The 24,509-nt window shown below is 33.7% G+C and overlaps 1 protein-coding gene across 1 annotated transcript in view; it reads left to right on the forward strand.

The window, feature by feature from the left end:
- The window catches only part of LOC141499328 (uncharacterized), a 519,469-nt gene extending 502,210 nt beyond the window's left edge, over positions 1 to 17,259 (forward strand). Inside the window, exon 19 of the mRNA XM_074202106.1 lies at positions 16,975 to 17,259. Coding sequence (XP_074058207.1) covers positions 16,975 to 17,259 — 285 coding nt within the window. The remainder of the gene's footprint in view (positions 1 to 16,974) is intronic.
- The last annotated feature ends 7,250 nt before the right edge of the window (positions 17,260 to 24,509 follow it).

The raw sequence follows: 24,509 nt of genomic DNA on the forward strand, positions 1-24,509 counted from the left end.
GTCACTTAATCCTATTTGGCTCAGTTTCCTCATTTATAAAATGAACTAGGGAAGAAAATGGCAAATCACTGCATTATCTTTGCCAAAAAAGTACCCAAACAGCATCAAACTTTATTTGACTGGACTGAAAATGACTGAACAACAAATGCTAGATATGTTATCTGGTAGACTGACTCAGTTGTTTGCTCATTCAGCTACATGTTATTTTGTTAACAACATATTCATCCATTCAGTTTTTAATACATTAACTGCTAGACTCATTCCTTATGAGTGTCTATGATTCTTTTGGATGAAGTCTTATAATATTCTGAGGGATTTGTTAAAGTAATTATTAACTATATGATTTTTCACACATAGGAAAAATGTTATAGAAAGAAATGTTAGTAAGTAAATTAGTAAATTTGCCAAATTAGCTCCCAAATACCTTGTTTTTCTTCCTCTCTGTTGAATTGTAGGGAATGAATGTTTGAATCATTTGTGGGTATTTGGGAATCTCTTAGTAGATGAGAACAACCATGGATCTGAAAGGGTCAAATCTTTGAGAACTGGAGAATGGAATATCCAGTGAAGCCTGCTTGTTTATAGAAACATAGGAAAAGAGGAGAGCCAGGAGAAAAGAGAAGAGCCTTGTCTCATAAGGAAATACATTTCACATTTTCAGCATGGAAATGAAATTTACAAATAACAAATGGAAGAAATATAGCTAGATACCAGTTTATGTGGAAAAAAGACCTGGCAGGTTTTTTTGTTTTGTTTTTATTTAAAAAATTTCAAGCTCAACATGTATGAAAAAATGTAATATAATTGCAAGGGGGTGGAGAAACTAATACAATTTTGAGCTTCACTGAAGGAAAAAGCTTTTCTTAATATAACTGTTGATCTCCTCTGTCCTATTCAGACCACTGCTGAAGGACTTGGGGCCACATTTTAGTAAAGATATAAATAATCTGACAAAACATCATGGTTTATTGGTGAATGACTGGTCTTGGAATCAAAAGTCTTAGGTTGAAGTCCTTCTTTGGACATGCTCTTCTGCTTGAAGACAGTAATTAATATCTATGATTCTCAGTTATAAATTAATTGGCAACCTACCTCTGTAGGAAGGGTTTCTATAGTAAGAATTCCTTATATCTGTTAAATTTTGTGTGTGTGTGTGTGTGTGTGTGTGTGTGTGTGTGTGTGTGTGTGTGAGAGAGAGAGAGAGAGAGAGAGAGAGAGAGAGAGAGAGAGGAGAGAGAAGCAGACAGGAAGACAGACATTGAGATAGATTCATAGAAAGAGACACAGACACACAAACAGAGAGACAGAGATAAAGAGGGAAACAGAGAAAAAGATAGAGACAGATAAATAGACAAAGAAACGGAGCAGATAGTAATGTGTGTTGGGTAGTCAAGGAAGTTAAGGTATATGTCTACTCATTTTGAGCAAAACTTGCAATTTTGTTCACTATTCTCCAATCATAAATTGAAATTTAATATGATTAATTTTTAATAAATAAAATTAATTAATAATATTCCCACCCTGGAGATGTCTCTAATTCAAGTTAACAATTCATGAGGAATTTCAGTCATGCTCACTTCACTCTATACTTGATTTCCACTCCACTTCTTCAAGAAAAACCTTACAACTTCCCCTCAGGTGTTGTATTCCCATATTAGAATATAATATTTTTGAGAGTAGGCACTGTCATGCTTGTTTATATTTGTATCCCTAACACAATACACATAGGAAAGACTTAAATGCTCTATGTATCTATCAGCAAGTCAACTGAAAATTGAAAAATTAGGAGAACTTATCACTTAGGTGTAAAAACAAAATACTATTCTCACTTAATGTAATCAACTTAATATTCACAACTTTATGCTGGTCTTTTACTGCACAGATATAACTGCACTGAAATGGAGAACTAAAGGGACTATCTGCTCCTGACTTCTACTGTGCATTGAATATTGAAATGAAATTGGTCAAGCCAAGAAATATTAGAATTCAGTGGGCAAAGATACAGAGGCTACAGTCTATGAGGTTACAGTTGACCACACTTATGAATGTAAAGATATATTCTTAGGTAACACCTTTGCCATAACATGTTTTCTTAAATCTGAAAAAAGAGGGTGTAAAAATTTTTCAAATTACTGTTTTCTGTAAAGGTGAGATTTAATTTTTAATATGTAACTGAGCACTCAAGTAATACAAAAATGAATAGAATCTTTTTTGAGCATATTGAAAACCCATTTTTGTAAGTAAAAGAGAATGTAGTTATCAATATGTGTTAACTTTGTCCTCTATGCCTATTATAACAGAAATATTTTTGAAATAGTAAGTTTCTGTTAGTTTTCTCTTGCCTCTATACTTTTCAGATTTTGTTATTTATTAGATAGATATTTAGACAGATATTTTGTTTATTTATTAGTTAGATATTTCTATCCTCAGCATCTATCATAATTGCTGGTACCTAATAAGTTTAATTTTGGAGCAAAAAGCTACACTTAAATGTTTCTAAATCTGTCATGTAGAAATATGTTCACAATAATAGAAATAGAATGATATCCTAAGATTCAAAATGCTTAGAACTGGAAGGAAACTCAGATGTCAGCTAGTTCAAATCCTTCTATTATAGGACCATTTACTCTCATGTAGCTTCTTTCCTTCCATCCACACAATGAGATTCTTTACCTAAAGAAGGCAAAGATTTCCCAGGTACCATCTTCCTTGAAAAGCTTCCTTTCATACCATTTGACTGATAATAACTCCTAGCCATCTGTCATTAAGATCCCTCAGACATGGTAGATTTCTGAAGCCTATGAAAGTAAGCATACTCAACACTCCTGACTGGCCTCTTTTCCATACTGAGATGGGGGAAGGTAGGGAATCTAAATGTCAGTAAATGGTGTTTTCTTGCTGCATCTTTGCTGTCTTAGAGCAAAGTAAATTCCCTTGTGATAAATGCTCAATGAATCTTATCTTATCTCCTTAGAGTATTTTATGAATATAGAACCTGGAATTTGTGTTACATCTTTATTTTGCACATGAGGAGATTAAGGCCCACAGAAAAGAAGGGAACATAGCCAAAGTCACATAAGTCAGCAATAACTGAACCAGTATTAAAATCTCAAATTTTCTGATTCTAAGCTTATTGTTTTTCAATAACATATATATGAAGTTTATACTTTTAACCTAATTATTTATATAAATGCCTTGCTTCCCTTATAAACTATTCAATAGTAGGTCTTGTTTTATACATCTTTGGTCATCCAGTACCCAACATAACATTTGCAGGGAATAAAATGGAATGCGGAGTTAGAAAGGAAATCAGAGACCATCTAATTGAAACTATACATGAAAAAATGTTCAAAAATCTCTATTTGGCAGTCATGTCTGGTTGAAAAATATATATTGAAGAGGAATTCATTATTTCTTGGGTAGCATCCTTATTTTTCCCATATATTTGCAATTGTTAGGATATTTTTCATTACTTTAAGTCTAATGATCTCTGAAACTTTAAAACAGAGCTCTGATTTTTCCCATTGGGATCAATGAGACAGAATAAACGTAATTCTTTTTTCTACATTGAAGTTTTACTTCCATATTTAGAGATTACTGTCAACCCCCACACCCATCTCGGGTGTGTATTGTCTTCTCATGTTAAACAAATCACAGTATGTTAATGGAAGGGATTGGAAATGATGAAATGGTCAGCTTCAGAGGAAACTAGAAAGATTTCTTTGAACTGATACAGAATGAAGTGAATAGAAGTAGATAATTTAATAGAGTGATATCAATAGCATAAAGCAACAATTTCAAAGTGTGATTTAGTGGTCCATGATGTCAAACATTTTTATAATAATATAAAATATTTTCTTTTCTAATATAGTGAATATGGATAGAAATTACCCAGATGAAGAAAATTTTTTTGATGTGTTCAATAGTTTTTAGGAATCTAAAGGGGTTTTAAGACCCTAAAGTTTGATAACCAGGATTATAGATAGGCCCAACTTTGAGAGACTCTGAAACTGTAATAAAGGTAAGAAAACAAAATGAAAAAGAGATATAAATTTGAGAACATGGTTGATGTGGAAAAGTCTTTCTGGATTGTGCATTTTTATGATGGGATCTTATTTTAAAAAATCATTTTCTTAGTGTTGTTCAATTGGACAAGGGGAAGTAGGAGGAAGATATTGTAAATCCTTATAAAGCAAATAAATAACCTGGCCTCAGACACTTGATAATTGCCTAGCTGTGTGACCTTAGGCAAGTTACTTAACCCCATTTCCTTAAATAAAACAAAACAAAACAAATAAATATACATCTTGAAATCCTTCAAAAAGTCTAAATATTGTGTACCTTCCAATTCTGTTGTTATCCTTTCCCATTATATCTATATGCCCTTGCTAATCAATACAGTGTTGTAAGTGTCATCTGACCAGGTCAGAGACTACTGGAACCAACAGCTTACTAGATTTAGCTACTAAACATTTTTTTAATCACTGTGCTGGTGAATATTAGTGTTTTTGGCTGCTATGACATATTTTTAGACATATTGTACTTACAATACACTTGTTTCTCCCCCCACAGGTACCATTATGTAATCACGTCTATTATTCTATATTATCCTAGTTGTTCAGTAAATATTTATTGAATATGGGAGGTGATTCTAATTTTATGAATTTGAAATAAATTAAAATTATTATTAATAAGCAATTACATATATGAGGAATTGTGCCAGATATCAGTGGTATCTCAGATGAAACACAATGGGAGAAAAATGTAATTGAGGTAGAAGGGACTGGAAAATTCTCCTATTCCTTTACAAGGAAATAAGATAAATGATTTCTCTTTTGAAATGAATATAATTCAAAAGTTAAATTCAATAAATATAAAGAGCTAATTACATATGACACTGAACTAGATGATAAGGGAGACTGGATAGGCAGATAATAGAGAGAGATAGAAAGATAGATTTATAGATAGATGGCATGATTCATGATCTCATTAGGTTTACAATTTATTAGGGAGGGTATAACATACGTATATACATACATATATATATATATATCAGAAATTTTAATATAAAATATCATAAGATAAATCCTTAGGAGTATAAAAAAATGCCAAGTGTGCCAACTTGTAAGGAAAGGAAGGCTAATTATAAGTGTAAACTGGACATTTGATGCATGTTTTCTAGGTCTTAAAAAAATCTAGCTTCAGTTTCAATAGGTATAAACATGGAAAGATTGATGGATAGGCAGGGAGGCATTTCAACCAGTGGGAGTGACCTGAAGAAAGGCACAGCCATGAGGAAGCTTGACATATATGGATGATAAGAAAGCATTCTGATTGCAACATGGGGGAGGTGAAATGGTTAATGTGAAGTAGGCTCTACAAATTAGAGTAGTGTCATATGGTATAGGGTCCTTATTCAACAGACAATAAATACTCACTAAAAGTTCAGTCTCTTAGGAAAGCTATCAGATCCTTGGGAGAAGAATCAATTTCTTGTTGTTTTTGTTTTATTATTGCTGCTTTCAAAATGCCCTCTCAGTAAAGGCATTATATATGGCACTAAAGGTTGCCAACATTTTCTCTGCCTCAAATATAGCTACCATAAAATGAGAAGAATATTTCTTACCTGAAGGACTGTTGCATGAATCAGTTAACACTCATAAAATGCTTTGAAATCCTTGGAAGAAAGGTGTCATGTGCGTGCAAAGGGGTATTATTCTAGGAAGGTTATGACATTGGAAGACTTATGCCTGTGGGTGGATGGTGTGGGTGGAGGTGATGTGATGATGGTGATAGCAGCTGAACAAACTTCTCCTAGTTGAGAAATTCAGATTTAAAACTTGGGTGGTGTGGGAAGTTAGTAGAGAGTTTAACCTCCCTGAGCATTCTTATAGAATCATAGAACTAGAGAGAATCTAGGAATCATGAAATCAATTCCCCTTTTGAAACCATTGAAACCTAGAAAGGTAAAATAATAACTTGCCTGAGGTCTTAGCAGAGCCACTTCTGGAATCCAGGTTTCTTGACTTCCAGGCCAGGGTTCTTTCAACAGATCAAATTCTCTTCTGGAGGAGTGAGTTCTTAAATAAAGTCTAATTGGAAATCTCCTTCATTTCCTCTAAAATATGGATATAAGGGGGAAAGTCCCAACTCACTTATTATTGCACATAACAGCAAGTTGTCTATTGTAAACTTTTAAGCCAATTGGTATTTACTGATATACTATAATTCTGCACTCCTCACCATATTGTCTCTCATCCTCAACAATAATTTACAGTCCAATTTATACCATGCAATACAATGTTCAAGCAGATAGAAATGAATATATTGTAGCTGGGCAGTTAGGTAGCATAGTGGATGGAGAGCCAGAGTTAGAATCAGAAGGACTCATTTTAAATTCAAATAGGGCCTCAGACACTTGCTAGCTGGGTGATCTTGGGCAAGTCACTTTAGTCAGTCTACACCAGTTTCCTCATTTGTAAAATGAAGTGGAGAAGGAAGTAACAAATCACTTGTATTTTTGTCAAGAAAATTGCAAATGGGCTCATTAAGAATGACTTAAACAATAGCAATACATTGAAATAAAAGAAGATCCTTGATTCATGTAACTTACTTCTTAGATGACAAATATTACATAAAAGTAAAATCAAACTTTGTGTTAGTCTGCTTTAAAATAGAAGCAAATAAAAAAAAAAATGTTGGGGCAGCTAGGTGGCGTAGTGGATAAAGCACCAGCCTTGGAGTCAGGAGTACCTGGGTTCAAATCTGGTCTCAGACACTTAATAATTACCTAGCTGTGTGGCCTTGGGCAAGCCACTTAACCCTATTTGCCTTGCAAAAACCTAAAAAAAATGTTGAGGCCTTCTGGTTTTCCTAATTTCTTTAAACACTTTCTACTAATGAAGAAAATTAAGTCAAAACAGAATGTGCACTAAAAGTTACTCAGCAGTACAAATCTTTTAAGTCATAAGGAAATAACTTTTTAACACTTGTGATTCTGACAGTTTTCTGTCAGAATTTGACAGATTTTTGACAGCTGCCAAAAATTAGCAACTCACTTTTGATAGAGAAGGTCCAATAAATGGCCATAGTCATTGACTGACCCCTCTTCTATAAACAGAAAGATGTCAGACCTACTTATCCCTAGATCAACTGTTACAAAAATTGAAAATTTTAATTCAGTTATCTCAGATCATGTAGAATATAAACTCTTTCATTTATTCATCAAATATTTATTAGATGCTAACTATATGCCAATCACTGTCCTAGGCACTAAATATGTAAAGAAAAACACATAACATGGAACTTAAATTATTCTGGGGAGAAAAAACTATTTTGGGGAGACCACTTACAATTGGGTTCAGGAAAAGCCTCATATGCTAGGTGATGCTGGAACAAAGTTTTGAAGGGACCTTAGAATTTTGAAAGGCAAAATTGAGGAGACTATGTATTGTAGGCATTCAATACCAAGAATACAAAAGTTAAATTGTCAGTATGCTATAATGGTACACTTCTCCGACTATAGTCCAATTGGGCAAAAATCTTAGATTGTATGAAAGGAAAGAAATTATTTTGAGGAGAGTGAATTTGTAATAACAAGAATTTTTTTTGTCTTTATATTCATATCACCTAGCATCAGACAAGTCCAGGAACTTAATAAATGCTTGTTGAGTTAACAAGTCATATGATGCAGGGGACTGAGCAGTGCATTCATAGAGAACCTGATTTTAAATCCTACTTCTGCTTCAAGCTATTTGCTTACAATTGGGCAAATCGTTTTGCCACTCTGGAATTTGCTTCCATATCTCTAAAACTTGTGTGTCAATAAAGATGTCTTCTAAGATTTCTTCTAGGTCTCAATCTAGGCGATCAAATGAATTGAATTGTAGACAAAAGCCTACCTCAGTTCAAAGAGGTTTCTTTCCTTTAATTACAGTTCTCAAAAATGTACTGAAGAATTAGGGAAATCATCCAAACTATTCAGCCCCTTCTCCTACCTTTTCTGAATCATCCAAATAATAGAGGAGAAATTGTTTTGTTTGGAATTGCAAGCATTTTTCACCATTTGAATTATCTGGTTAACTCATCTATTTCTGAGTTCACAATGAATACTTAGGTCAATCTGACTTAAAGGGTTCAAAAGGAGGCTAATCCTAAAGTTCTGGCTATGAGGAGGTATATACATGAGTAGAAAACTGTTGGCTATATTATCATGACCTATTTGCATTCAAACAGTCCATTTCACCACATCACTTTTTTCAAAGAAGAGTGGGTGGCAGGAGTTCAGTGATTTCTTTCCACCCTTCCCTTCTTTCTTCACTCCTGGCCTTTCCTTTCATGACTCCACCCTGTCTTTCATTCATTAACCACAAAGTGTTCCAGTTTATATCAGAATACTAAAGTGTGCCCATCTTCGTGTCAGTAAGGAAGAAGGTAACTTCGTCCATATAGTCAGACATACTGATACACATGAAACAGCCTTAATGTTATTATAATTATATACTAAATAAGATATATGTGATAAAATGTGTATTAACATGTAAACATAATATTTGGAGCATGTGTGGTTTATTAGACTTTATATTTATATTTATGACCCTTCTCCTTTTTTAAAATAATAATTCTTAACAACCATGTTATGGAAAGTTTAATCCCCAGTAGCTGAAATTAGAATTATTTTTCTTTTTTTTAAAATTTATTTCACCCCATTTCAGAAACAGTGTTTTTGATCTGCGCACTGGCTGCATCAGTTTCGCAATGCAAAAGTATTGGTTAAGACAATGAGACTTGCATTTCTAGGGCTAGCATAATGAAATTGAGAACAGGTTATGTGCCAAGCTATTCTCAAATTGCACAATTTCTTGTCTAAATTAAGCATGGGTAATTTTGTTAGAAATTCAGCTTTCTGGCATTGCAACATTGTTTATTACCTCTTTCTAAATTGGTTCAAATATCCTTGACTGCTTGTTCTCCACTCCTAATGATAATTTTAAAGAAAGGAACATCAAGTTATAATCATCTCAGTCACCTAATTTATTTAGATATAATTTGCCATTTATTTTCTGTTTTTTTTATTACAAAATAAAATATAAGATGAAGAAATATATATCCTGAATGCACATGTACTCTATGACTGAACAACCTAATATAACTAAATGAAAATAGAAAATTCAATTTTCCATATGTTTCCAAATGTCCAATATCACAAAAACATCCAGTATTAATTAGGTCAGGGTCATGGCTTACATTCCATTTTATGAGTCAGCTGGCTGGGCTCAGTCTCCAAAATGCATATCTTAGATCATAAATTGACAGGATAAAATAAAAATTCCAAAACTTGGTAATAAATCATCATCATCATCACCATCATCATCATAATAGTAATAATAATTGTAAAAAATGTATATGGATAAGGCCCTTTGGAATTTAGCTCTAATCTCACTTTCCATCCTTATTTCTTAAAGTCAAAGGATATAGAGACACAATAATGTCTTGTACAATATATATATATATATATATATATATATATATATATATATATATATATTTTAGTGCTCAGTTATAGTGACTTAATTACGGTCACACAGGACATTAATAGAATAGCTAGAATGCCAATCCAGTTTCTCCTATCTCTGGTTTATTGCTTTCTACTGGAGGAAATTTCTTCCTCTTCACTCTGTTTTGTTCTCTCAATGGGTGAGTTGTTCCCAGAACTCATTATAGCCCTCTCTGCCTCTGTGCATTGATGCAGAAAGGCCTCCTCCCAAATACTAGAATGCACACACCTCCAAACCCCAGAAAGTTTAAATCCCTTTCTTCTTTCTGACTTTACTATTGTAAGTAGACCAGGTACTACCACTTCCATAAAGTCTTTCCTGATTCTGCCTATTGTAATTATCTTTATCTACATGGATGTCTTCAAACAAGGTGTATCTCTCTTTCAGCTTTATCTAATCCTACCTGTATCATATTTGCTTCTGTGATGACTGCATCCCCTTTTAGACTAGACAGAAAAAAAGGACCCATGTTGATTGTTGTCTTTGAATACCCGGCCTAAGCACAATATTGTAATTTACCCATCAACATCAGTGACTGCTGAATTTATCCTCTGCAAGGTAATCAGGGTTAAATGATTTGACCATCTCGTCATCCAGATTCATACCTGGTCATTGGACCCAGATGGCTCTGGAGAGGAAAGGGAGACTGGTGACTTAATATCCCTTCACTGAAATCCAGTTCATGTTCTTGTCATGACATCACCTCCTTGATGTAATGGTCTTCTTTGAGAAAGAAGGACAAACGCCATCATCATCATCATCATGCTGAATTGAACTGCATATTTGTCTATACTCTTGGAAAAGAAACAATAAAGTAAAAACAAACAAAAAATCCAAAATGGGCAGATAGCAGTGTTTGTCTAACTTTGAAAATAAAAAAAGCAATATTGCTATTAGATTAAAAAAATTAAAGATATTTTACTTTTATAAAAATCTTCATGAGGATGTTTGGCATTTTGTTCTAAATATACAAATATTTATGCCATTCTTTTAAAAATGTTGCTTATTGTCTGCAGTAAAATCAAACATGTTTCTATGAACTGTACAGTTATTTAGAAGCAGGATTTTACGTCATGTTCTGCCCTAAAGAAGTGGTGAGGAAAATCACTGTCGTCAGAGTATAACATATTTAGATTATTAATAAGTTTGAAAACCACATGAGATTTACTGAATCATCCAATATGACCTAGATATATGACCCTGCTGCCTTTCCTCATGTTCACTTCCAAGAGCAAACAGATGACCAGAAAAAGAAAATAAAAGCAACAAAGATGGGTAAAACTGTAGCTCTGACTTGGATCTATGTAGCATTGTGCAATTATAATAACATAAACAAATTCACTCTAAGGACATTCACATCAGACCTAATTTCAAGCTGAACTATTATAATGCAATTAACAGCCTCATACTCCTATTTTAATTAAGCTCTGTTGTGAAATATGCAGCATTTGAACCTGCTCTGACCTGCTTCTTCTACCATTGAATTACCCTCCTTAACTTATTTTTCTGCTGAGAAATGAATTTCACTTAAGGATTACTCTTCACTTCTCTGGCATTTTATGTATTCTTGTCAGTTCTTGTGCATCCAGAGCTCAGCCAGCTTCAGTTCCTCTGACACATCCTATATGCTTAGTCTCTTCACTGGCTTGTCTCAATGGATTTATTTACTTGAAATGGGTTCTGCTAGAAATGAATAGACATATTTGATTGACTCAATGATAGATATGTTAGATGACAGGAAAGTTAACTTGAGGAGTTATCTTCAAGTTATTTAGTACACAGTAGCTGTCATTTGAGATTCTGCTGAAGGACAGGGTAGGTCCCAATGCTGATTGGACATTAGACCCAAATAGTTTAATCATTAATTACAAAGAAATTGAAAACTAAGATATTTATAGATTGATAGACTTTGGATAAAATCCACTAATCATGGTAAAAGCTCCATCATCTCTGACCTATTATCACTCTTTGTACTTTGTTTTGTTCCTCCAAACATCTAGAATGACTTTTTCAATGGTGCCCAGATTCCCTAAGTTGTTTTATGTGACTTTTTTATAGTTGCTGATACTGTTGCCTGAAATGAAATGAGATAGAATTGCAGAAATTTGAGGTAGAAATAGTTTAGCCATTTTGTTTCTATTACTATTATTATTATTATTTAAATTATTCTCCTGATTCTGTTCACTTCATTCAGCATCCATTCATACGAGTTTTCCCAAGTTTTTCAGAAATATTCCTCCTTGTCATTTTCTACAGCACAATATTTTTCTTTCATATAGCAAATATCATAATTTGTTCCTCCATTCTCAAGTTAATGGGACTTCAAACCAAAGGGCATCTTGGATATCAATTTTCAAATGTTCTAAGTTAAGTTTTTAAACAGGATGTGTCATTCAACAAAAAAGAAGTTGGACTATACTCACGATTTCTATAGATGATGTTTTCATTAGGTCATATTCCATTTCTTTCTTGGAACCATGTTCTAGTCTGACACTTTTTCAGTTCAGGCTATTATAGAATGTGTTAGTGTTAGCTTCTTTTCTTGTCTTATTTTTTGAAGGTTAGGAGGGAACCTTGTTTCTTTTGAGGCTTAGCTCAAGTGTCGTCTTCTACACGAACCTTGACTAATTCTCCCAAACTATTCCAGTAACCTTCCTCTTCCTTGAGAACCTGTTTATGTTTGAAATATTGTGATAATGAAAAAATGTTATATAAGGATGATTACTACCCCAAAGATAATTTTAATAATGTGTATTATGTATTGCATATGATATGACATGATATGACATGATATGATATGATATGATATGATTTGGGACAACTAGGTAGGTCAGTGAATAAAGTACTAGAGAGAGAGAGAGACTCATCTTCTTGAGTTCAAATTTGGCCTCAGATGCTTCCTAATTGTGGGACCCTGGACAAGTCACCTTGCTCTAGTTCTCTCATCAGTAAAAGGAGCTGGAGAAGGATATTACACATCAATCTAGTGTGTTTTCCAAAAATCCTCAAATGGGGTCATGAAGAATTGGAAATAACTGAACAACAACACATGATATAATATGATATGACATAACTATAATATTTTCATTCCCAAAGCAATCATATGAGAAAGGTAATGTATTCGCTCTTTTCAGAAGACATTGGGACCCAAAGCAGTCAAATGACTTGTGTAAAGTCCCACATATGCTAATTGACAGAGCAAAGACCTGAACCTGTTTTTTTGGCATTTATATGATACTTTAATGTTTGCAAACCATTTTAGAAATATCTTTTTATTCTCATAATTTTTATTCTCATAAAATATCTTTTATTCTCATAATGATCTGGGAGGTAGGTACTATAATGACTTCCCCTTTATAGATTAAAAAAACTGAGGTAACTAGAAGTAAACTTCTTCAGAGTCACATAGTAAATTCCTGAGTTTAGACCTGAACTTGTTTTTTTAATTAATATTTTATTTTATTTTTCCAATTACATGTCATGAAAGTTTTAAAACATTCATCTACTTGCATTTTTATAAATTACACATTTTCTATCATCCCTTCTTATCATCACCCCCTTCCCCTCAGGAGAACATTCTGGTAAAAGTTGATATGTACATTTTTTATTTAACATGTTTACATATTAGTTATTTTATGAATGAGAAATTACGACTAAGGGAAAAAGAAAACTTTAGGATAGGAAAGGAAAACATATTATTTTGACTCCAATATGAGCAATTTTTCTACTAAGACATGATTATTATTACCCTGTGAATGTAAGAGAGTGAGTAGAGAGAGACAACTAGACAGGAAAAGAAATGAAATGTTACTTAGACCAAACAGGTATTGGTCATCTTGGCTCTGCAAATAGAAGGGGAATTAAGATACATTAGCAGTTCAGCAAAGCCCAGTCCAGAAGGGTAGAGAGAGAGAGAAGAAACAGTATGGGATGCAAGATGTTAATTCACAGGGGAAGGAGGTGAGAGGAATCAATTAGTTATGATCCCTGGCCAGAATACCAAACAACAATAATTTCCTAAAAGACCTTAATTATTTAGAATTAGGAACTAGAATGGGTTTAGGTTGAGATACCCTTTGAAAGAGAAATACAGCTTTATGAAAGTATAGAAATAAGAGTCTCTAAGGGAGGTAGAAAGCTCAGCCATAAGCATGAGCATAGACATGACATAGGCTTAGGCAAGATTGACTTGAAGAAGGTACCTTTGACACAGAAGAGCTGAAATTTCTGTAATTTATTGATTTTAGTTTGGACTTTCATCATTCTATGATAAAGATGTTTGATATTTTTACAATAAAATTCCATAAATAGTACATTGGCAAGCAATTTATCTTTACTAGGAAACAGATTTCAGTGTTTCCCTGGATCTTTTCACCATAGTGCTGTTTTTAAGGAAGCTTCACATGCTTTTATTTTTTATTGAACTAATTCTTCCTGAAATGGCTCTTATAGACATACATGTATTATTTTTATATCTTTCTAGTGAGATGATATGCTTTGCAAAACTTAAATCCCTATGTCAATTGGCAATTATTATTATGTAATGATTCTGCTGCTGATAGTTATAATGTGAAAAAACAATTACTCTCATTAGTAACATTGAAATTGTGGAATAACCACAATTGCTCTAGGAATAAATACCTATAATAGAAGTGAGAGAAAACAAACAAATTAATATGAAAGATACTTTAAGAATCTTTCCTAGTTCATTTTCAATCCTGACTCAAACTCCAAAATGTTAATAGAACCTTATAACTTGTAACAGATATAGACTTCAGTTTGAGAATTTTTAAAAGTCTTTTCCTTCTGTTTTTGGCAAGTGAAGATGTCCTTTTTCTACAATATAGGTAATGCCTCTTCATGATCAGAGAGAGGGGAGAAAAATAATCCTTCCATTTCTTTCTCAGATACTCCAATTTGACCTCTGGATGTACAGAACTATAGAGACCTCCTCTTTCTCTTCCTTGTTGTTTCAGTCTTTCCAGCTGGGTCCATCTCTCTGTGACCCCCACTTGGGGTTTTCTTGGCAACATACTGGAGTGGTTTGCCATTTCCTTCTCCACTCAATTTTACAGATGAGGAAACTGAGGCAAGCAGACATTAAGTAACTTTTCCAGAATCAATCAGTTAGGAAGCATCAGAAGCCCGATTTAAACTAAGAAAGATGAATCTTCCTTACTCCAAGCTTGACTATTTATTGGGTTACTAGTTTCCCATAGTCAGTGACATGGGAATCCTATTATGTCATTTCAAAGGGAGATTTAATGACAATGTTTCATATTATCAGTGATATGCTTAAGTTAACTTGAATTTGTTTGTGGGTAAAACTCTCAGTGTGAATATTTAAATATCAGAAATCAGGAAATTCTTTAAATGGCTTGATCTGTGGTTTTGTTGTTTGAGAAGACTTAAGGAAGTGATACAAAAATGTTAATAATGCAGAATAAATTTAAAAGTATATTGTTTGTGATTTTTTTTCAGTTGTGGGTCTTTGTGTGGGGAGAGTTGGTTGCTTTACATTTATTAGCATAGCTCTGCAGATAATCCAAGAGATATAAAGCTTCTTAAAATTGTGCTAAGTCATGACTATCTCTTCTTTTAGGGATTGTTCATGTGTAACTGGATTCAGACTTCAGGTCTTGCAAGAAGAGTAGTGATACTGGAGGCAGGTAACTAATCTGCTTCTGGTCAAAAAATTAAATAAAAATATCCTTAAATGGCTTCATAGTAGCTCCTTCTCTCTCTTGCTAAGGTTTATCATAAATTTAGAAAGTATAGATAGGAGGAAAGGTAGGTTGGGTCCAAGTGTTTTATTCAATTTAAGGAATTAAAATTAACATAAATTGTCAAAATTGGAAATTCTAATCAGTACAGTTGACTGCACACATTCCCATGGACTCTCATCACTTACAGGTAATCATTCAGTGGAAGCAAGAGTTACTGCTTTTCAAACAAATGTATCCATTTTAATATTCTTCCAGTCATGCAAATGGTATCCAGGGGAATAATGTGTATTTGTGTTATATTACATTTGAAAGACTGAGAGCCTAATATCTATCAAGATCACTCATAGCTGTCTTCTAACTCTTGTCACATGCACTGAGCTAGGTAGAAAACATATGATACATAAGAAAACATACTGGTCATAAGATCAGAGGATCTAGAATTAAAAAGGACTTTAGAGACCATCTAATCCATGTCCCTTATTTTAGAGATGACTAAAACAAGGACAGGGAAATTTAGGGACTTTTGCAAGCTTACAAAAGTAATTAGCTTCAGTGATAGGATTAAAAGACAGGGACTTTGATTACTGGCTCACCACTGAAGATAATCAGAAAGGCCAAGACCTCATATGACTGTAGAACCCAAAAGGAGTACCATTAAAGTTTTTTTTTCCTTTTATTGAAATTGGATTTGGACCCAGGACTCCCTTGTCCTTTGGCAGGTAGATGCTCAATCCATTTCATCAGAATGTCTCTCTTTTCCACTTAGTGGACAGTTAATTGGACATCAAATTTATAATATGTTCTGAAAATCCTATTTCTTAGCAGCAGCAAAAAATGTAAAAAAATAAAGTATTCATACATATATTTATACATTTATACAGGGGCTCCAATGGGTTTTGGTCCTGTATCAGGATTGTCAATTATTATCTGAGCATTCTAACCAGAAATAACAATCTATCCAGAGAGAAAAGCAGGAAAGATTGGCAAAGGGAATGCTGGGGCAGGGACTAAAGAATGGAATAATATCTGAACTATGGGAGAGGGGAAAGCAAGTAAGTAAGTATGTCAAGCATGTGAAGATCTTTGCTGTGTGCATCACCAGCAAAATATGTCACTTAATGTGCCATAGATATTAATACTTGGTAAGAATCACAAGGTTATGAGGCCTAATGCCACTGATTGATCACTACTGGTGAGGAAGAAGAGGACTAATTCATTTCTGTGGATGGGGAAGCACAAACACTCATTCACAAAAGTATCAGTAAGCATTTTTTTTAATCAACATTGTCATTGTCATACCCTGTTTGATCTTCCTACTTTTGGTTAATATGGGAGCCAATTACAGCTTCATCTGTGCAGAATTAACTTTATGGAATCCACACCAGGGATTTCTCTATCTTCACTATTTAGATGTATGTCATAAAAATATGCAGCGGAACGGAGTGCAGGCATTGCAGATGGCAGAGCCTTCAGATTTATTGTAAAATCATTTAAAATTGGTTACGCTCTTGCCAGAAGTTAATTAATTTTTTTTCCTTTCTCTCTCTCTCTCTTTCTCTCTCTCTCTCTCTCTCTCTCTCTCTCTCTCTCTCTCTCTCTCTCTGTGTGTGTGTGTGTGTGTGTGTGTGTGTGTGTGTATGGTGTATGGGGGGTATGGGGGGATGGTGGGGGGGTGCTGTCTATCTCACTAGGTGGCAGTGTATGATTACATCTGGAGAAACCATGATAGCAAGTCCGGTGTCCCCAGCTGTGACCTCCAGCATCAAGATAAAATTACTGCATGTGCAACTGGTCCAGAAGGCACTATTTCTCATGTGTCGATATATACCACTTATCCTAGTGGCTTCCAACAGCTATACCGACATTTCCTCAGACTTCCTGATGGTGCCATTGTTGAGGTAGGTAGACGAGAAAACCTTAAGAGAAGTATGGTATATTTTCCTGTATATGTTTATATGCCCACATGCTATATGTAATGGTAGGAATGTAATGCTTTTTATTGAAGTGAACTGAAATGAAAACTCTCTTGAAAAGGGTGCTTGTCATATATAATGAGATGCTGCATTCTCCTTCTTTAGAACGACCAAAGTCACTGATGGATTAATTCAGAGAGACAGGCTGACTTTGGATTCTTCTTTCACAACATCATTGCATTTCATTGTGCTATCATGGATGTTAAATTTTGCAAATTTCCAATAGAAATTTGGAGGGAATAATACATCTAGGGAGAGGTAGAAATGAGGAGGACAAGAAACTGAAAATTGGGTTACATAGAAAATGAGACTCCTTGCCCTTATTATTATTACCAAAATCATTTAATAATGATTTGAAATGTGAAAACATTGATTAACCAACAAGCATTTCTTAAAGTCATCCTCTGTATCAGATATACCATGATATATTTGAGTATTAGAATTTCCATTCCCTTCTCTTCTTCCAATAAATATGCTATCAAAATAGATTGGAAAGCCCTGCTGCTAACAAAATTTTCACAATCTGTGTTTTTGTTGAGGTGATTATTTTATTAGTGCTCACTGTCTTAAAGAATCCCTAGAGGAACTTCCTCTAAAAGTGTAGATATGCATTGTCCTAGAACCCTGATAGCTTAACTGATTTTTCTTCAGTTCATATATCATGTATTTAAGTTGAGACTTGAATATAGATTTAAAGATTTTCCTATCTCCAAGGTTGCTTTTTTCTCTATTATTCTATATTCAAGACATTATTGAAAAAATGTAAACCAGGAAAAGGAGATGAGCCAGTTAAGTAGAGAAAGCAAAAGATAACTGTTGAACATCTCTTCTATAACTCTGATATTCATTTCATGTAATCTCAAGAGAATTAGAGAAAAATTCCTATCACTATATAAAGCAACTCTCTAACCCCATTGGAATACTTATGATACAACATAGATAGAAGTTGTGCAGGATGAGAAAACCTGGATGGTTTGTGATCCTATCAGAGAGAATGAGATCACATCAGTTATCAGTGATCATTCTGAAGTCTAGGAGATCACAACTGTTCAAGGTATAATAGATCTATGGAAAATTGTTCATGCTATATTTTGTAGTATTCAAATATTATATTTGAAGAAATATTGGAATGACTTGAATTCAACCTTATGAGTTTGTCTTTTTTCCTGTTTCTCTTTTTTTTAATTAGTCAATTCCCCAAATTATGTAGGTGACTTTCTAAACACACAGTTTACACAATATGGGAAAAATGCTTGCAAATGAAAATCTCCCCTTTGTAACCACAAACAAATGATTGTTGGCTTCTTGGTTAAGATACAAATAGTACCCTGCCAAAGGAAATTGCAGGTATCTGGAACAGAGTAATGGAGGCAGAGATTGTCTCCAAGGTCAATGAAAGAATGACACTTTTTAGTTTTAGGATCAATCACTTAGTTTTGAACCTTGACCTTTAGGTCTTTTTGAAAAAAAATACTTTAAAGACTTCTATAAACAAAATAATTTCTTATTGTTTGATCTGTATAGGGATATGTTCAAATATGTGTGTACAACGTTTGCTGAAATTACATTAGAAGGTTTGCCAGGAACATGTACAATTCCCCTAAAATAACCACACAAATATATTTAGGGAAAAAAAACCAATCAAAGCTCTAACCTAAATGTCCCTAGAGCCTCAATAAGAAACTTGAGAAAATGACAATGTGGTCTCATGGGTAGTACAATTGCTGAGGTTTCCAAAATCACTTTTTAATTTGTTCAGGATTTTTGGTTTAGTTGTCTCTACCATTCTGCTGATTTCCCCATATGTAAAACTGGGCTCTGCATGCTTAAAATACCTGCCTTATTGGAATTTCCTTCATATTAATGAGATAATAGCAGTAAGGTGCTTTGAGTTCTTTAAGAAAAAGGTGTTATAAAAATTGTGTTTCATGCTCAATTGAAATAACTTATAAACATTTAAAAACAAAGGAAACCAAGGGCAGCTAGGTAGCACAGTGGATAGAGCACTGTCCTTGGAGTCAGGAGTAGCTGAGTTCAAATCCGGCCTCAGACACTTAATAATTACCTAGCTGTGTGGCCTTGGGCAAGCCACTTAACCCTATTGCTTGCAAAAACTAAAAAAAACTAAACAAAAGAAAAACAAAAGGAAACCAATATTAACATGTTAGTTAAAATAAATTATATCTATCTCTGGTCAGAATAGTGAGTTGTGATAATACACACCTTGTGTATTATCTGATGGTTACACTGCCTACTCTTTCTATTTCATTACTCTGAAGAAAAAGTATGGAGAAACTGAACTTGCACAAAGGTGCACTGGCATTTAAAGGTTTTGTGCCAAGTTGGAAACTAAGGAAATATCAGATTGGAGTTTTTATCTTTTGCATATGCAGTAGTATATGCAACCTTAATACTATATACTTATATGGTCAAAAATCATGTCCTACCCACCATTCTAACTCTGCTATTTCTTGAAGCCTTTCTTGGGCCAAGCTGACCTCCCCTCTTGATTTGCCTTTCCTTTTCATATATCAGTCACTAAACTGATTCTGGAACAACAGAACCTTCAAAAAGATGAAGCAAAAGAGTTTTCTAGTTTAAGATGACTTAGGAAAGGCTTCAGGAAGGTCTGACACACTTGGTTAAAAGGGGAATGCAGTACAGTTGATATAGTATCCAAGTAAGTCAGTGAAAGGCTTTTAGCCACAGCATAGATCTGCCACAGTTTCAACAAGTCAGCAGTGAGGGCTCCAGTCCCAGCACAGAAGGCAAATTGTCAGACCTGTAGAGCAGGGGACAATAGCTGTGAGTAGGTCAGGTCATCCCTGAGAAACGGATCAGCAGCCAGTATATAAGGCTTTGGCGCATAAAATGGATAATTTTGATTACATTAAATTAAAAAGGTTTTGCAACATACCCAATGCAATCAGGATTAGAAGGAAAACAGAAATGAAGGAAACGATATTTCTGATAAAGGCCTCTTTTCTAAACTATATAGGAAACTGAGTTAAATTGATAAGAATAAAAGTCATTTCCCAAAAGATAAATGGTGAGAGGTTATGGATGGGTAGTTTTCAGTTAAAGAAATGAGAACTTTCTATAATCATATGAAAATTCACTCTAAATCATTACTGCTTAGATAAATGAAAATTAAAACAACTCTGAGATATCAACTCACACCTATCAGCTTGACTAATATTACCAGGGTGGGGGATAAAAGACAAATGAAGGGATGAGGGAAAACACTAAGGCATTGCTGATAGAGTTGTGAACAGACCCAATCATTCTGGAGAATAGTTTGGTACTATGCCAAAAAGGCTATAAAACTGTGTGTGACCTTTGATCCAGCAATACCACTAGTATGGTCTGTATCCCAAAGAGATCATAAAAAATGGAAAAGAGCCCATAGGTGCAAAAATATTTATAGCAGCTCTTTTTATGGTGGCAAAGAATTAGAGATTGAGGGCGTGCTTATCAATTGTGAGAGGTAGAACGACTTGTGGTATATGAATATATCAGAATATTATTGTGCTATAATAAATGGTGATCAGATAGACTTCAGAAAAACCTGGATTTACGTGAACTCAAGCTGAATGAAGTGAATAGACCCAATACACAGTAGCAGTGACATTGTGTGGATATCAATCTTGGTAGAAATAGGTCACCCAAGATAACTGATTAATTGATTAATATTTGTCCTTCATTTTCAAAGAAGACCATGACATCAGGAGAGGTGATGCCATGACAAGCACATGAATTGGATTTGATTGAAGGGGAGGCTGTGCTAAGTCACCAGCCTCATTTTCTCCTCCAGAGTCACCTGGGTCCAGTGGCCAGATATGAATAAGGATTACTGGAGATGGCCCTTTATGTGAGACAATCAGGGCTAGATGACTTGTCCAAGGTCACACAACTAATAAGTGGCAAGTGTAACTTTTGATGGAAAACACCATTCAAATCAAGAGAAAGAACTATGAAATCTGAATACAAACTGAAGCATGCAATTGTCACTTTTTTGTTGTTTTTTGGTTTTTTCTTTCTTGCGACATTTCCATTTTTTCTGATTCTTCTTTGATAACATGAATAATGTGAAAACATGTTTAACATGATCATAAAGTTATTAACTATATCATATTTCTTGCTACCTTGGAGAGGAGCAAGGGAGAAAAATTTGGTACTCAAAACGTTATGAAAGTGAATGTTGAAAACTATCTTTATTTGCAATTGGAAAAAATAAAATATATTAAATAGAAAAGTAAAATAAAATAAGAAAACATAGGAGGAGAAAGAAAGCATATTAGGAGGATGAAAATCTACCCTTCCTAGGGGTTAACTTTCTAGAGTTTGTGTCTTTATATGCTCTCTCATCTGAGCTAGACTGCGTATGTCAATAAAAATGATATACAATATTGTTGCTCTTAATCAGTCATTTTCAGTTGTGACTCACTCTTTGTGACCCCATTTGTGGTTTTCTTGGCCTAAATCACTGAAGTGGTTTCTCATTTTCTTCTTCATCCACTTTCCAAGTGATGAAACTGAGGCAAGCATTATTAATGGACTTGCCTAGCATCACACAGTTGACCTTGACTAGAGCTAAATTTGAACATAGAAATATGAGTCTTCCTGACAACAGGCCCATCACTCCCTCCACTTTGCCACCTCACTACCCCATATAGGATTAGACATGTCTATATTGAATTAAACATTAAATATAGCATATATGCCAATTATACATGAAACCCCAGATATAGATAGATCATGTGTATATACATTATATATATACATATACATACATATATATATATATTATATATATATATATTATATATATATATATGTTACAGGATGGGTTAAATATTAAATATTCACAACCTGGATGATACTTCAATCCAGAGCTCTCAATCAGAAAGTATCTGGTTCATATTTGATATTTTTGTCCTTAACCTACTTTTCCATTTATGAAGTCTCCTTCAGGATAGAAGGGCAATGAACTTCTCCTGAATACTGAAAAGACATATTTTGGATCACTTATTTTCTCCTTTAGCAAAACCTCAAATCCAAGAATAAATTTAGGGAGGGTTCTTTTTTCCATCTTAATTTTGGTGAGTATTCCTTATCCACCTTGATTTTGCATAAAACTATGTTAGGGGAACACAGCAGTTGATGCCCTTGAAGGATAACATTTCTAGAGAATGATGTTTTAAATAATAGCAATGGCAGGAATCATTTACTATTTTCCTGTTTATCTAGTACTTACCTTTCTAAACTGGGAATTTTGAGAGTGTAGCTCAAACTGCAAAGAATCCCAATTCTCTTTCAGAGTTTTTATTTTAAAAAAAAGTCTTTGGATAAATAAAGTAAGGTCAATGATCTGCCAAATAGTTAATTTCTTTCCCAGTTACCTTTTCCTCCATCTCTTTGAGCTTTTTATGGAGCTATAGCTCCTTTCTTTGTTTGAAGGACACAGCTGTTATGAAGCATTTTGTCTGAAAAGAAGTTTTTCTCAAGTTTTCACTCACTTTATCACAAAACCTAGAAACACAGGAAGTATTGGCTCAGCTTCATAAAGTCACAAATAAGCTCTCTGATCCCAGTGCATCACTCCCAATTAAGAAAATCCTTGGAGCTTTAATTGGAGTGGAATGGGAAAACAATTTCTGTCATTAGAGGCAGGTTTGCCTGGTGGTCTGGGCACAGAACTGGGAGTCAGGAACTTTGCGATCTAATCTAGGCTCTGCTACATACTCACTTTGTGGCTGTAGGCAAGTCATTCGGTCTCTAGGGGCTAGGCTCACCTACTTTGTATCTCCCATCTGAAGATCTCCTTACCCGTGGCCAGGAGATACACAGCGGGATGTCTGCTTCCTTGTCTGCAAAATGAGAATATTAATACTTACCTAAATAATAGTTTAACCAATTAATGATTGTTAAGTGCTCTGGTAATATGAAGCAGCAGGAGAAGAAAAAGGAAAATGAATATCTGAAATATAATCTATTGTCAAGAAGTAATATAGTTACAATTCTCTCTTTTGTTCATGAAAAATTACTCTCTGAATAGGGGCAGTTTAAGGGGAAAAGGGGAAAGATAGCTAGAACTCTGGAATTCTTGAAATCTTCATTGATGATCTCAAAAACTGATTCCAAACTAGTTTAACAAGATGTAATGGGGAGAAATATTCTTGTTCTAATAAGCACTTATTATAATGGAGAAATCTGAATTCTAACATAAATATTTATGTAGGCATTTATATATATGCATTATATAAGTATATATGTGTATTAATATATGCATTAATTTGATGATTTCTTAATCCAGGTAAATACCTTTCTCCTTGCATGAGTAGTAAATGTCATACACGTTTCCAACATGAAATGTATCTATGTACATTTATATATATATATATATATATGAAACAGTTATAATTGTAAATAATAAGAAATATAACAAAATAAGTAATTCTCAGGGAAATCTTTCTACTATCATACTCATTCTTCAAAATTTCAAGAAGGAAACACATAGATTCTTTTTCAAAGAGTCTTTTACTAAACTTTATCTTTCTACTTATCAATTAGCATATCTGTACAAAGGCATTTAACATTCTTCTCTGTCATTTTTCTCTTTTGAAAACCTGTGATTTAATTGAGAGGTCAAATATTTTTGTGGGTATTATTTTTTCTAAAGATTTCTTAATTTCATATTGATAAATTATCCTATACTTGAGAGTGAAAGGGAAATGAAAAAAAATTCCAATGGCTACATTTTCATTCTCCAAATTTAGAACAATTTGTGTTTTCTGCATAGCATTTCCATGAAGTGGCACCTTATTACTACATCTGTTTTACTTATTGGTTAATATATTATAAGATCTATGTATATATTAAACAGCATAGAAACAGAAATCTTATCTAAAATAACTGTTGGGAAAAGTACAAGAGAAATAATGTACTTCGTTTGTTTTGCTGGAATTAACCAAGTTTGTACAGTTTCTGAGAGTTGCATTTTACTTCTAGGTTCACAGATAAGTTCTAATAATGCTCTGTCTTTCTCTCATTATTTCATTATTATTTCCTCACTGAGAATAGTTAACTATTACATACCACAATAACTAAGATGATCATTTTATCTTGAAGATCTAAGGAAGTTTAATAAACAAATAATGTATAGATTCGTATAATCCTGTAGAAAACATTATCTGAAAAAAATCACTTATGTACATTAATATAGTTTCACTAGTTATAAAACTTAATTACAT

This window comes from Macrotis lagotis, chromosome X, assembly GCF_037893015.1.
Source record: "Macrotis lagotis isolate mMagLag1 chromosome X, bilby.v1.9.chrom.fasta, whole genome shotgun sequence".
In the NCBI taxonomy this organism is placed as follows: Eukaryota; Metazoa; Chordata; class Mammalia; order Peramelemorphia; family Peramelidae; genus Macrotis; species Macrotis lagotis.